At 40.8% G+C, this 14,715-nt stretch overlaps 1 protein-coding gene across 1 annotated transcript in view; it reads left to right on the top strand.

Moving 5' to 3' along the window:
* The first annotated feature begins 5,564 nt into the window (after nucleotides 1-5,564).
* The window catches only part of nwd1 (NACHT and WD repeat domain containing 1), an 18,918-nt gene continuing 9,767 nt past the window's right edge, over nucleotides 5,565-14,715 (top strand). Inside the window, exons 1-7 of the mRNA XM_050055560.1 lie at nucleotides 5,565-5,700; nucleotides 8,435-8,520; nucleotides 9,736-9,852; nucleotides 10,471-10,825; nucleotides 10,904-12,215; nucleotides 13,255-13,458; nucleotides 13,534-13,687. Of these exons, the coding sequence (XP_049911517.1) occupies nucleotides 5,565-5,700; nucleotides 8,435-8,520; nucleotides 9,736-9,852; nucleotides 10,471-10,825; nucleotides 10,904-12,215; nucleotides 13,255-13,458; nucleotides 13,534-13,687 (2,364 nt within the window). The remainder of the gene's footprint in view (nucleotides 5,701-8,434; nucleotides 8,521-9,735; nucleotides 9,853-10,470; nucleotides 10,826-10,903; nucleotides 12,216-13,254; nucleotides 13,459-13,533; nucleotides 13,688-14,715) is intronic.

The following is a 14,715-nucleotide window of genomic DNA, read 5'->3' as shown; positions in this document are numbered from 1 at the left end:
TGAGTTATGATGGGGATGTGGCAAAATGCAGACTGTTCTCACGCACCCTTTGTACGTACACACAGGAAATGTAACGCACCAGAATTTGTACGTTACCCATGTAATCTTGAAGGCTGCGGTCATGTGTCCAATGATCTGATGGGAGGAAAAGTTCTCTTAAGGAGGTAGGTTGGGTTGAACAAACACACAAGTTTCCCCTGGAGACCGGTGTTCACGTCCCGTATGAACTTTGTTATTTTAAGTTACATAGTATGTATTAAGTATGTAACTTTACGCCAAGTACGTCACAACGCTCAACCATGATTATTACCCTAAACCTAACCTACATAACTTCACTTTCCGAAATCTAACAATGTAATGTAACATTAGGCTAAGTACGTAACATGACGACACCAAACCATAATTATTTTCCGAAACCTAACTCACGTGACTTTTTATGTTGCGTACGTAACGTGACAATGCCCAACCTTATTGTTTTACTTAACCTAACCTCCGTAACTTTACTTTTGGAAATCTAACCTATGTGACTTTAGGTTAAGTACGTAACATGACTACGCCAAACCATGATTTTTTCCTAAACCTAAATTACATAACTTTACTTTTCCGAACCTAACCTACGTGACATTAGGTTAAGTATGTACTGTGATGACGCCCATTCATGATTCTTTTCCTAAACCTATCCTACGTGAGTTTAGGTTAAGTACGTAATGTGACGACATTCAACCTTGATTGTTTTCTTAAACCTAACCTATGTAACTTAATGTTAAGTACATAATGTGACAATGCCCAACCTAATTCTTTTCCTAAATCTAACCTACGTAACTTCACTTTCCAAAACCTTACCTACTTGATTTAAAGTTAAGGACATAATGTGACAACGCCCAGCCATGATTTTTTCCCCTAAACCTAACCTACGTAACTTTACGTTAAATAAGTATTTTGACGAAGCCCAACTCTCGTAACTTTACGAAACCTAACCTACGTGACTTAAGGTTAAGAACGTAATGTGATGACGCCCACCCGTGATTCTTTTTCTAAACCCAACCTAACTAACTGTCATTTACGAAACCCAACACACATGACTTAAGGTTAAGTAAGAAACATGACGACACCCCACCATGAGTTTTTTACTAAACCTAACCTACGTAACTTTACTGTCTGGAGACTAACCTACGTGGTTTAAGGTTAAGTACGTAATGTGATGACGCCCGGTCATTTTTTTTTCCTAAACCTAACCTTCGTAACTTAACATTAAGTTCGTAACGTGATGATGCCCAACTATGATTCTTTTCCTAAACCTAACCTATGTGACTAGCGTGATGTAATAACGCCCAACCACGATTATTTTCCTAAAACTTACCCACGTAACTTAAGGTTAAATATGTAGCGTGATGACGCCCAACCATGATTCTTATATAAATAGCAAGTAATAAAACACAGACCGGAACCTTAATTCCAGAACTTAAGTTCAGTACTTACTTCCCACCACTGGGCTCTGTAAATCTGTGACAGCAGCCATGTAATTAAGGATATGATTAACATCCAACAGCAACCAATCAGCAGCCTCCTCAGCTGAAGTGTGTTGAGCTGCAGTTCCTCTAACGTCCACTAAGTGCTGACTGTATTGAAGTGAATGAGTGAACCTTTAACTTCTCCAAAGTCTCTACACTTTATACACAACGTCAGCTGTCAGGAAATGATGTCACTTCACTGATTAGGAGATATCAAAGCTGTTAGATTGGCAGGTGTCACACCCTCTTGCTACATACTGTGGTCGTTGCTGCTCCACCCCTTTAGCCCATATTAGGATCTCCTGGCTCCAGCGTGTGAAGACGGTGAGACTGATGGGAGTATGAAGCATCAGCAGGCTGCAGCTGATGTAACGTCCTCAGAGAGCTGCAGGTCAACAGCTCTGCTTTAAAAAACAGCCTGGAGGTAAAACTGCAGAACAAACAGATAAACAGGAAGGAGAGCAGATTTAACAGCGTCTGAAAAACAACTCCTCTGCTGCTGCTTCTGTTTGGGATCAGACTACATCGCTGTTTTTACATGTTTAAATCCCTGCTGATCATTTTTCAAAACCTTCACCTCTGTTTAGATCGATTTCAACTGTTGGTTTCAGTTTGTATGAGTGGAAATCATCTCACAAACACTCAAAACTGTAATCTACTACAGTCAACATTCAGGCAAAGCCTATATAACAGAACCTACATCACTGGCTCATAACCTTCTTCACTTTTGACCCCTCAGAACAAAGCCATATTTATCACCACAGGCTTTATTTATGAGTTGTGATCAGTTTAATATCAGTGATTTATCTATTTGAATAACGTTTACAAGCCTGAAGGAGTAAAACTTTGCTGTATTCATTATATGAAAATTAAAAATATATTTGAGTAGCAGGATTTTGTTTTGCTTGTTTCTCACTGTGGCAGTTATCATGTGACAACCTAGATTCGTGAATTGCATCGTTGGAGTCTGGTCCCCAACCTGTGGTCAGTCACTGAGTAACATTTTTTTTAGAAATGGAAATGACATTTGACGATGTAAATTTATTTAAAACAAACAAAACGTTATGTAATTGTATCTTGTGGAAGAGGAGGTTAACAATTAAAATAGACTAATAGTTATTTTATCATGATTAATTTATACATGAATCCCCTTCACTGTTCAAATGAGTATTTGAATATTTATGGTCTGTTAACATGACTGGATTTTATACAGACGCACAACTCACCTGTACCTGATGACAAAACTCACCTGTCTGATATTTGAGTTGTTTGTGCGTCACATGATCTCAGAGGGTTGTAACTGTGTAAAAGCTTCAGGTGCAGCTGATGTCCTTGAGCTCTACAGTAGATTTGTTATCCTCATTATCATCATCATCTTCTCCTTCGTCTTCAGTGTAATTACTGCGGAGCTGCAGCTGTGGGCGGTGGCCCCTGGGGGCCCCCCAACTCCCACAGGCCCTCACTTAGTAAACACTCAGGTGAGATCAACGTGAAGTGAGATGGTACAATACAGCCCAGCTGGTAAAGGTACTAAAACACACAGAGAAGAGGATTTTTTTTTTTTTTTTACAGCAACAATACAAATAAAATCCTCGTAGGTCAAATTCCTGACCTCACAGCTAACACAAGGTGACGGTTAGTCCTTAAAAAGTCTTTCAGTTTCCTCAGTTTAATTATTTAAATATTTGGCCTTGAAAGTCATTAATTAACATTACTCCTAAATTTTAATTTATGAGGTCTTAAATGCCACAAACATGTAAATGTCATTTATTCATCTTTTAATTTTTTTTAATCAAAATGAGTCAAACTCTTCAGTGTGGAAAACAGTTTGGTTTAGTATAGCGAATGTTTTGGTTAAGCAGTCTAAATGGTATTCTTCGTTAGCTAACAGAGAAAATTAAAAGCGTGACAGTTTAGGTAATATTTTAGTGAAACAGTTCAAATAGTTTGCTTCAGGTTAGATGACAGTTAAATAGTTCAGCTAACATTTAAGTTCAGCAGTTTCAGTTGTTTAAGGTAAGCCAATGGTTTAATTTCACAGCTAAAACAGTTTGGTTCAGTTTAGCCAACATTTCAGTTTACCACTTCAATTTACTTCAGGTTAGCTAACGGTTAAATTTGATAGCTGAGAGTTTGTTTCAGTTTAGCCAACTTTTAAGTTAAGCAGTTTAAACAGTTTGGTTCAGTTTTGTAGATTTCAGTTGAGCAGTTTAAACAATATTCTTTACGTTAGCTAACAGTTAGATTTAGTAGTTTATCAGTTTAGCTAACATTTTAGTTTAGCAGTTTCAACAGTTTGTTTCAGGTTAGCTAACTGTTAAATTTAGCAGTTAAAACAATTTGGTTCAGTTAAGCAAACATTTCAGTCAAGCAGTTTAAACAGTATTCTTCACATGAGCTAACAGGGAAAATTAGTAGCATAACAGTTTAGGTAACATTTCAGTGAAGCAGTTTAAACAGTTTGCTTCAGGTTAGTTAACAATTAAATTTAGTAGCGTGACAGGTTAGCTACCGTTTTAGTTTAGCAGTTTCAATTGCTTGCTTCAGTTTAGCTAACGGCTTAATTTAGTAGCGAAAACAGGTTGGTTTAGTTTAGCCAACATTTCAATTTAGCCCTTTAATTTGCTTCAGGTTAGCTAACGGTTAAATCTGGTAGCTTTAAGATTTTGGTTTAGTTTAGCCAACATTTGAGTTAAGCATTTCAAACAGTTTGGTTTAGTATAGCTAATATTTCGGTTAAGCAGTTTAAACAGTATTCTTCATGTTAGCTAACAGTGAAAATTAGGGGGAACTGCCCATTGGTTTGACAGGGTTAGGGTTAGGGTTAGGGTTACTATACGCACCATACGCCCCCCGCGAGCCGTTCAGCACCGCGGACAGTCGGACTAATGGGATGTCGAACCAATGACATGGACCCAAATTAGGAGCGTAACAGGTAAGCTAACATTTTAGTTAAGCAGTTTCGCCTGTTTGTTCAAGGTTAGTTTACAGTTGAATTTAGCAGTTAAAACTATTTGGTTTAGTGTGAGTAACATTTAAGTTAAGTAGTTTGAATAGTTTGCTTCAAGATAGCTAACAGTTAAATTTAGTATCTTAAACAGTTCGGTTCAGTTTAGCTAACATTTTAGTTAAGTAGTTTAAACAGTTTTCTTCGGGTTAGCTGATGGTTAAATTTAATAGCTTAAACAGATTGATTCATGTTAGCTGGATTGCATTTTTATTTTAACCATAAATATGTGTTCATCTCGGTTAAAACACAAAACAATTTAGTAAAGTTAGTAGTCGATGTCCATGTTATCAGCATTTCTGTATTTCATGTTGACATTATTTTATTTAAAATTTAAATTATTATTATTCAAAATTAAATTCTGACTCTACATTTGCAAAAAAGCAGCATGAAATAAAACATTTAAAACCATTAAAACCAGATGTTGTCAAGTTTTGTAGCCAATAAAAGCTAATTTATAGTTTGCTGTTTTGGTTTTTACTACATCTTTGTATCATTAAAACATGGATGTTTGGTGCAACTTGTTACATTATACAAATATCTTTCCAGTTTTAATGAGATAAGTTTGTATATGTTGTGAGTAATGTAAACCTTGTTAAAATGGAATAATTTGCAGGTCCTGAAAAATATTATATTAAATAAAAGAAAAAGATAAAAGACCATTTTCCATCATGTGAGTTGTACAACATACTGTTTTAAATTTTAAAGTAACATTATCAATGCATTACTTATAAAAGTAATTTCACAGTGTGCTAATACTAGGCTACTTTTATTCAAGTAAAACATCTTGATGCTTCCTCCATCGCTGGATAAGAAGCTAATGCAGGATACTTTTAAAGATGATAAAATAATGTTGTGATTTGGTCTCATGCACTTTTTTCTTTGTTACAAACCAACTATGCACTGGCAGGTAACCTGCAGGTACATCAGCAGGTCAGCTGGGAGAACTGGTTGTCGTGGAGGAAACTCTCTGAGGGAAGCAGACTAGAGAGCAGCTGAGGGAGGGAAGACCAGACGAGTGGAGCAGTCTGAAGGAGAAGCAGAAGATGGCGGAGCGTCCAGCAGCAGCAGGAGGACGAGATGTCACCCTGCAGGACATCCTGAGAGGACGGACAGATGGAGCCAAGAAGATGAGGAGCAGCTCCAACATGATCCGAGTGTTCATCAGCTCCACGTTCACAGGTCAGAGCAGCTCAGCTCAATGCTCTCTACATAATCTAATATTGGCCAAATCAGGACTACTTATTATGTCCCTGTGCAGCAGGTGTGTGTTGCACTAACAGGGACATTTTTGGGCCCAATTAAAGATTCTGAATTTGTGAAATGGTGTTGAGAATTGTGGTTGTATATCATCATACTTTGTAACCCTGTGAGAAAACTGCAGAAGAAATTCAGCTTTGTGAATGTATAGATCAGAAAAGATGGCAGAGGGGATGAGAACTAACATTTGTGCTCACATTATATAAGTTAGCTAACAGTTAAATTTAGTAGTACAACAGTTTAGCTAACATTTTAGTGAGGCAGTTTGAATTGCTTGCTTCAGGTTATCTAACGGCCTAATTTAGTTAGCTCAAGTTAGCTAACAGTAAAAGCTGGTTGCTAAAAGAGTTTGGTTCAGTTTAGCCAACATTTGAGTTAAGCAGTTTGAAGAGTTTTATTTAGTTTGGTGAACATTTAAGTTACGCAGTTTAAACAGATAGATAAACTTTATTGTCCACCTCCTAGAAAATTTAGCCGACATTTGAGTTTTAAGCAGTTTAAACAGTTTGCTTCACGTTAGCAAACATTTTAATTGAGCAGTTTAAACCGTATTCTTCGCATTAGCTAATGATTAAAATGATAGCATAATAGTTTAGCTAACATTTTAGTTTCAATTGTTTGCTTCAGGTTAGCCTGGTAGGTTAAGTCTGGTAGCTAAAAGAATTTGGTTTAGTGTAGTGAACATTTTTGTTGAGCAGTTCAAACCGTCTACAGCTTCATACAAAACACAGAACACAGTACACCATTAAAGACATACAAATATACAATATCCAAGATGCAATGGTGCACAGAGGCAGCGTTCCCTGATGCAGTCATTTTGTGTTCATTGCCTGTATGGAACAGGGAATAGAGGACTCCTAAATATGTTCTGGCTGGTTCTTGAGAAGGCCAGACGGGAGCAGCTCAAACTCTGAGTGTAATGAATGTGAGGTATCAGCATACATGTTTGGCCTTCCTGTGTACAGCACTGTCAGTCATATGGCAGAGTTGTTTCTGTGACTTGCCGATCACCTTCCCTGCAACGCTGACAATCTTGGAGAGCTTGTTTTTGCTCTGTGCACTCTGCGTTACTGCATTACATGCTGTAATGTTGAATGATAAACGGCTTCTGTTTTCCATCTCAAGTAGGCGTTAAACCGCAAAGCCTCTTGGCTTCCTGGTGGAAAACAAGCACTGATTGGCTCTCTTAAAAATGCTCTCTGAGGTTTCTTTAAAAGTTAATGTCTGATTGATAATTGTGCCCAAGTGCTTAAATCATTCCACTTTTCCCACAGGCTGGTTATTGATTATGACAGGCAGGATATGACTGGCTCTGTTTGGTTTTGTTTGTATAAGAAGTTCTTTTGTTTTGACCACATTCATTTCCAGTAACTCGCCTGACACCAGTCCTGACGAGCAGTGACCTGGCTAAAGTGAACCTCCTCATACATGACATGGCATATCACCCTTATATTTAAACAGCTTGACATTACTGCTGTGGGCGGTCACTGCATTTAATGGAAAACAGCAGTGGTGCCAGCACACAGCCTTGTGGTGGATTTAAAACAAACTCGTCTGAGTAGACCCCGTTTATTAAACTTTCTGTGGTCAGTCAGTTAATGTGATGCAGTTCCCTTATTGTCAAAGCACTATGTGCTGCATTTCTTGTATGAAAGGTGTTATATAAATAAAACTTATTATTATTAATATTAATATAATATCTGGCGGTAATGCATCTAAGCTGTATTGCACAAACACATGAGTCTAGTTGGCAGATAAGATGTATTTAAATGAATTTAGTCGGGTTGAAGCTACAATGACTGGCTGTATGCTGCGCGTCACTTCCACCTCACAGTGCCGCTATCCTCGTCCATTCTTTGGTTACATCTTGTATTGATTACTGTAGTTCTGTCCTCTTTGGTCTTTCACTCAAGTGTCTTCATAAACTCCTGTTGGTCCAGAATTCAGCCGCCAGTATCATCACCAGAGCCCTGTCCATAGATCATATCACTCTTGTTCTCCAGCAGCTTCACGGACTTCCTGTTAAACATATCACATCGATGTAAAGACTCTGCTTCTCACCTTTAAGGCCCTTCATAACCATGCCCCTTCCTACCTGTCTGAACTCTGTCATATCTACACACCCTCTCGTACTCTGAGATCCTCTTCTGCAATCCACCTCACATCACCACCTGCCCGCTGGACTTCAGCCGTTCTGCCCTCCACCCCTGGAGCTCTCCCCTGCGACATTCACAATATTGACTCTGTTTCCACTTTAAATCCCGTCTGAAAACACACCTTTTCAAGCTGCCATGTTCGGCCAGATTTAATGGTGACACACACATATTGAGACTTGCCCTGATGATGATTTTGATGATTTATGCCTAATATTTATAATTATGATTTTTGTCTGATTATTTTCTTAACTTTAATTGTATATCACTGAATTGCTTGATTTTATAATCTATGGATAAACTGCTGCTTGTTTTTTAACTGTCTTGTGCTTTGAAAGGCACCTATAAATAAAATGCAGTATTAGTATTACATATCTTTAGATTCCCTCCAGTTTATGTTTCTGAAGTACTTCTGAGCTCCACCTTTACATCACAGCAGATCCTGAGACTGATTCTGCTCTGAACTCTGTGTCTGTCTGACTGTGTCACTGCTCTCTGATCAGATATGAGCAGCGAGAGGAAAGCGCTGCTGGAAAAAGCTTACCCAGAAGTCCTTGCTTTCTGTCGCAGTCTGGGGCTCGTGTTTGAGGTCAGTTCTTTTATGTGAACATTTACTTAAACACAAAGTGATGCAGCAGTGATGGAACAAGTATTCAGACCCTTTTCTGCAGTAAAAGTACTAATATCACACTGTGAAAATACTCAACTACAAGTTAAAACTTTGCTTTAAAACCTTACAGACATAAATGTACGTATTCTCAGCAGTAACAGTATGTATATTGCAGTAAAATGTTTTCCTGTTCTATATGATGTTTTTGGATTAATATTACTGCTGCATGTGTGTTATATTTTACTGCAACTTTTTCACAAACATTCAAATATTAATAAATCTGTCAGATAAATGTAGAGCAGTAAAAAGTACAATATTCACCTCTGAGATGTAGAGGAGTACAAGTATAAAGTAGCATAACATGGAAATACTTAAAGTACAAGTACCTTGAATAAGTACTGTGTAACATTCCACCACTGTAATCCAGTAACTGATAATATGATATATCTGTGTGTGTGTGTGTGTGTGTGTGTGTGTGTGTGTCTCAGTTCAGGGGCTGCAGCAGCATTTGAAAACTGATTGCATCACATCGGTGCGACCAAGGCCGTCCCATTTCAAAGGTTCCTTCAAATGCGGCCGAGAAATGCAGCCTTCTTTCCCAGAAATTAAAGGATGCAACGGATGAATTCGTTGTGGCCCGGCCTATCCCAAGATGCATTGCACGCCGGTGACGATTATATATTAAGTGAAGTTAACTAACAGTTGTTAACTAGCTAACGGTTAGCTGTTATTAACATTACGTTAGCTAAAAGCACACAGCTGAAACAATCTTAGTTTAATAAGTTCACCTGAAAACGCTCCATCAGACGGCAGCATCTCCGGTGCGAATCATCTCCTCAAGTATTAAATAAAAAACATTTATATAATAACAATCTGTGGGTCCATGATTTAGGGTTAACTAACTTACAAACTTCCTCCTTCTTTCGTCAAGCGCAGCTGGTTGCTAGGTAACAGTTATGCCAACGGAACGGGGCAAAAACAACTGGTGATGCAACCAGAAAATCCTCTGCAGACAGGACTGTCCCATTACGGAGACTGTTCGGTTTGGCTGATGCCGTCTTCAAAGGATGTGGCCGACGTCGACAGCGAAGGCCGCATCCTTCAAAGGCTGCAGTTCCTGAACTGAGAGACAACTTATATGTGCAGCTTCAGTGAATACCTGTTCATTGATCTGTGAGGTCACTTCCTGTTCAGGTGTTGGATCTGCGTTGGGGAATTCGTGGCGTCTCGTCTGGAGACCACGAAGCCTGTGGCGTCTTCCTGCAGGAGATCAACACCTGTCAGAGGATTTCAGCCGGTCCTGCGTTTGTGGTGAGTCTTGCCTTGAATTATAAATCCAGATTTTTATTATCTTTATTATTCAAATAATAATCAAAGGTTTCCTGTAAAAAAGACACCAGGTGGACTTCTATGTTTTAACTGGAGATAAAGTCATGTATCCCATGATCCTCGGCGATTTGATGAAATTCTTTAAAACACTTTTTGACTGATTTATTTCTGTTTGCATCATGGATTATAGATCAGCTTATTACAGCTGCTACATAAACTCCCTCACACATCCAGGTGATAATAAAATCTTACTCTTTAATACAGCTTTCAAGTTCTCAGACTCTGCCTCATTGGAACTATCCTGGAGAATGATTTCTTTAAAGAGAACCCTGTTAAATAACTACAAACTTTACATCGTACACAGAGATGGAGATGAGCTCTTACAGTAACACAGATTTCCTCCTCTGCAGAACAATTCAACAAAATCAGTTTGACGGTTTAAAATCATTTTATTAACCAAAGCAACAATAAATCCAGAGTCACATATTTCATCTTTTTATTTGATGTTGGAGTGGAAGTAAAAGTGGAAGCACGTGATAAATCCAGGATTATCTATCAGCTCTTTCTTCTTCCGCTCTTTATTTTTCTGCGGCTCCACAGGCTTTGCTGGGGAACAGATACGGACACCGAACTCTTCCTCGCCTCGTCCCCGAGAAGCAGTTTGAAGTCCTTTTGTCCAAACTCTCCAAAAACCCTGAAGGCGTCAAGCAGCTGAATCAGTGGTTCTTAAAAGACAACAATGCAGTCCCGCCCACCTATGTGCTTCAGCCAATCACGGCTCACTTCCCCCACTACAGTGACCTCCGACCTGAGAGCGGCCCCCAGCGTGACAACAATCTCCTTTCCTGGCGTTTCACAGAGACTCAACTGTTGCAACTCCTACGTGCTGCCGCCACGGACGCCGAGGCAGCTGGTGACGTCACAGCAGAGCAGAAACAACACTTCTTCACATCAGGTCAGAGACGTTGACACAGTCTGTCCTTTGTTTCAAAATGTTGTTGAGATCTGAGCGTCCTCCTCTTCTCGTCCACAGTCACAGAGCGAGAGTTCGAGCAGGGTTTGTGGAAGGGCGGCAGTGAAACGTCGGCTCTGCTCTTCGTCCGAGAGGTTCCCCGCCAGAGAGTGAGGGACGGCCCCAAACGTCTCGCTAAGTACATGGACCTGACTGCCGACGGTCTGCTGGACGCAGAAGCTCAGGGACTCCTCACCGGTCTCAAGTCCCGCCTCTACGCGACGCTGCAGAAGATCCTCAACCTGCACTGCGTGGAGCTCAGCAAAGGAAGCATCGACCCCAAACGCAAAGAGCACGCTCAGTACTTGGACAGCGTCTGCGAGCAGTTCATCTTACAGATGAAGGCCAGGATTGAAGCGGCGGTGGATTCGCCAGTGGAGGGGAGGCGCAAGAAGATTTGGGGAAGCATTGAGGAAGAGAAGGAGGAAATCTCAGACCGGGTGGTTGAGGAGGTTGAACAGCACACTGCCATGAGCACGGAGCTGTGCAGAGGTGTCTGTGGGAGGGAGGGCCTTCTGGGTAAGCTCTGCTGCGCCATGTGGGAGTCCACCAACGTCCACCACGGCCCGCTGGTGGTACACGGGGCTGCTGGGATGGGGAAGACGGCCCTTCTGTGCAAACTGGCGCAGGAGATGCGTAGTGTCCTGGAGGCCAGGGCAGCGGTGGTGATCAGGCTGCTGTCAGCTCGTCATCCTCATAGACCTGACATCGACCACGTCCTCCGTAGCGTCTGCCTTCAGATCTGTTTGGCTTGTGGTTTGGCTCCGCCCTCACCACTAACAGCCAACACTCACCTGGAGCTTCTCCGGTTCTTCAGGAACGTCCTCGCTGAGGTGTCCCAGCAGGGGAACACTCTGCTCATCATCCTGGACGCTCTGGATCAGCTCTCAGACCAGCATCACGCTCACAAACTCCACTGGCTGCCCGCCGACCTCCCACCTAACATCCACCTGGTGGTTTCCATGGACACCAACAGTGAGGCGTTCGCTAACATGCGGCTGAAGTTGAGGACTTTGGGGAGTTTCTTTGAAGTGGAGCGTTTGTCTCGTGATGAAGGACGACAGATCCTGGAGTCGTACCTGCGAGCATCTGAACGAACTTTGACCCCTGAGCAGAGCACCGCTGCGCTGCAGAGCTTTGAATCAACCGGCTGTCCTCTGCACCTCAAACTGATCCTGTCTGCAGCCAAACGCTGGACGTCCTTCACCCCGCTCACAGCGACACACCTGAGCGCAAGCACACAGGAAATGATGTCACAGCTCTTCCTGATGCTGGAGGAGAAACATGGGAAGGAGCTGGTGGGCGGGGCCTTAGGATACATGACTCTGGCAAGGTGAGGAGATGGTTGTGTGACTCTCTGAAAACAGAGCTCATGTTGATATTGAATGCTAATGCTAATTAGCTGCCAAGACTAAAAGCTGCACTTCTCTCCAGTAGATGTTTGTTTGTTCTCGTGTGTTTGTTTGGAGCTAACATGGCTCAGATGATGAAACAGTGACATCACTTCCGTATGTAAATAAGGTTAGAAACGTAGCAGTTTGACTGGCTGTATGGACACAAGCTCTAAATCTAAAACCAATTTGTCTCAATTGTTATAATGAAAGAAAAAAAGCTAAAATAAATTGAAATGTATTTGGTATTTCCATCATCATTGTTACTCCTGTAGAGGACGTTGAAACAATATTTAAACAATAATTAGGAGGGATAAAAATTACAGAAAATATATTGGAATAAAACCTACGTGCAGATTTATTTATTTTATTTTTTTATAATTCTTTATTTTTTGAAGCACAGTTTATATGACAGAACATACATCAGGACAGACGCAGTTTAATTTCCCCTGCTGTTCACATTGTTTTTAAAGTTTAAGAACTTTATACATTTTAGGAGAGATAAAGGGAACACAAAAGAGTGGCACGAGGAGAGTAGGGAGAAAAAAAAAAATAGTAGTCAGTGTGGTTTGTTAGAATAAAACAACAGAATAAGATTATTTATCCAAAACCTTCACAAAATTGGTCTCTAAGGTTTAACGTGTTACCCACTTAGTCCAGACTTCAATTTTTCTGAAGATGAAGAGAAAATATTTTCTTTTCCATAAATATCATTTACTATATCGTCTCTTGTATTGTTCCGGGGGTTCAGGAGGTAACCAGCGCCTTGTCAGGGCTTTTTTGCAGGTTGATATCAAAATATCGGATGTTTTGCCTGAAAGTCAAAACGTCCTAAAGATAATGTGAAAAATTGCCAGGGCAGATCAGTGTGAGTAAGTTTTAATTCTTTGTAAAAATGTTGCCCAGAGAAACATGATCACTGTCAGTAATTACGATAACGAACGATAAATTTATAAATGAACTGATCATGTGACTCTTCAGGGAGGGTCTGCTGGAGGCTGAACTGCGTGATATCATGTCCCTGGACGATGATGTCATCGCTGAGGTGTACAGGTACTCCCTCCCTCCGACCCCCTCGCTGATCCGGCTGCCCCCCCTCCTCTGGGCTCGACTTAGACGGGACCTTGAGGATCAGCTGGAGGAGCGCTGGATGGGCGGGGTCGCCACCATCGCCTTAAACAACCGGTGAAGATGACACAAAATCAAGATAAATGATCATCAGGTCAAAGGTCAAATGTCTGAGTGTGTTTGTGTGTGTAGGCGTCTGTGTGAGGCGGTCTCGGCTCGGTATTTGACATCAGAGCGGCGGGGGCGGAGCCTCAGGATCCTGGCGGAGTACTTCCTAGGTCGGTGGTCGGGGAAACTGAAGCCAGTGGCTCTGCCGGGCCTGACGCTGCTGCTTTCTGACAGAAAGGTACTGACGACACGCCTGACTGTAACCATGAGTTTACACCCACAGTGTCACCCAGCACCAGTGTCCCCAAGTTATGTAAAATATTCTCTGCAAATTTATACTTCTACTCATCTACATCTACTCTACAATTTACTGCACCACATTTATCTGAAAGCTTTAGTTACATTTTCTGACAAAAAGTAAGTGTTTATATGTTCATATGATACGATGCAGTGCTGTACCACTGATATATCTAATGTTGTAACTTATAAAGTGTCTAAAATTGGCTCAACACTGATGAACTACAACATTAAAAGTCTATTAGTGTATAAGTACTGAGCCCAGGAGAGGCCATAGAGAGAAAAATAAGAATAAATAAATAAAAGCAACATTTTATTAATTTGTGTGCACAAGGTTCAGTTCGTTTCCTCAATTTAATTAAAATGTTCCCACGTTTTGTTCATTTGTGCGCACTAGATAAGTGTGTAGTAGGGGTGGGGGAAAATATCAATAGTCACACAGTGCCAAGCATCGATTTCTTTATAATATAAATTATTAATATTATAAATACAAATTAAACTTTAGGTAAACCTACATGATTAATAAAATCAGTTGCTTCTTATTAGACCACGAGATACGTGTTGCTGCAAAAACATTCACTGAGGTGAGATCAGACTGAAAACTTTATTTCATTAATTAAAACAGATGTTGACGAAGTTTTCCTTGGGGACATTATTTGCAGTTAAAAACAGGTAATAAATCGCAATATATTTTATCGCAATAATATCGTGAGTATCGTGATAATATTGTATCATGGGGCAACCCCTAGTGTTTATACAGGAGGGAGGACTGTGACCTCAGTCCACTGAAGCCCCGTCTCCACCAAACCCTTTCAGTCCAGCACCTTTGGAACCAGCAGTAAACCTTCAGACATGGTACCTAGACCCTCGGTCCGTTCAGACAGTCCTCTTAAATGTGGGCGGGGTTGTTGTCACTCACTGCTCCGTCCAGCACTCGCTGTATTTCCTCATCAGCGGTGACACAGATGG

The sequence above is a fragment of the Epinephelus moara genome, chromosome 10 (assembly GCF_006386435.1).
Source record: "Epinephelus moara isolate mb chromosome 10, YSFRI_EMoa_1.0, whole genome shotgun sequence".
In the NCBI taxonomy this organism is placed as follows: Eukaryota; Metazoa; Chordata; class Actinopteri; order Perciformes; family Serranidae; genus Epinephelus; species Epinephelus moara.
This window is presented reverse-complemented; position numbering and strand designations above follow the sequence as displayed.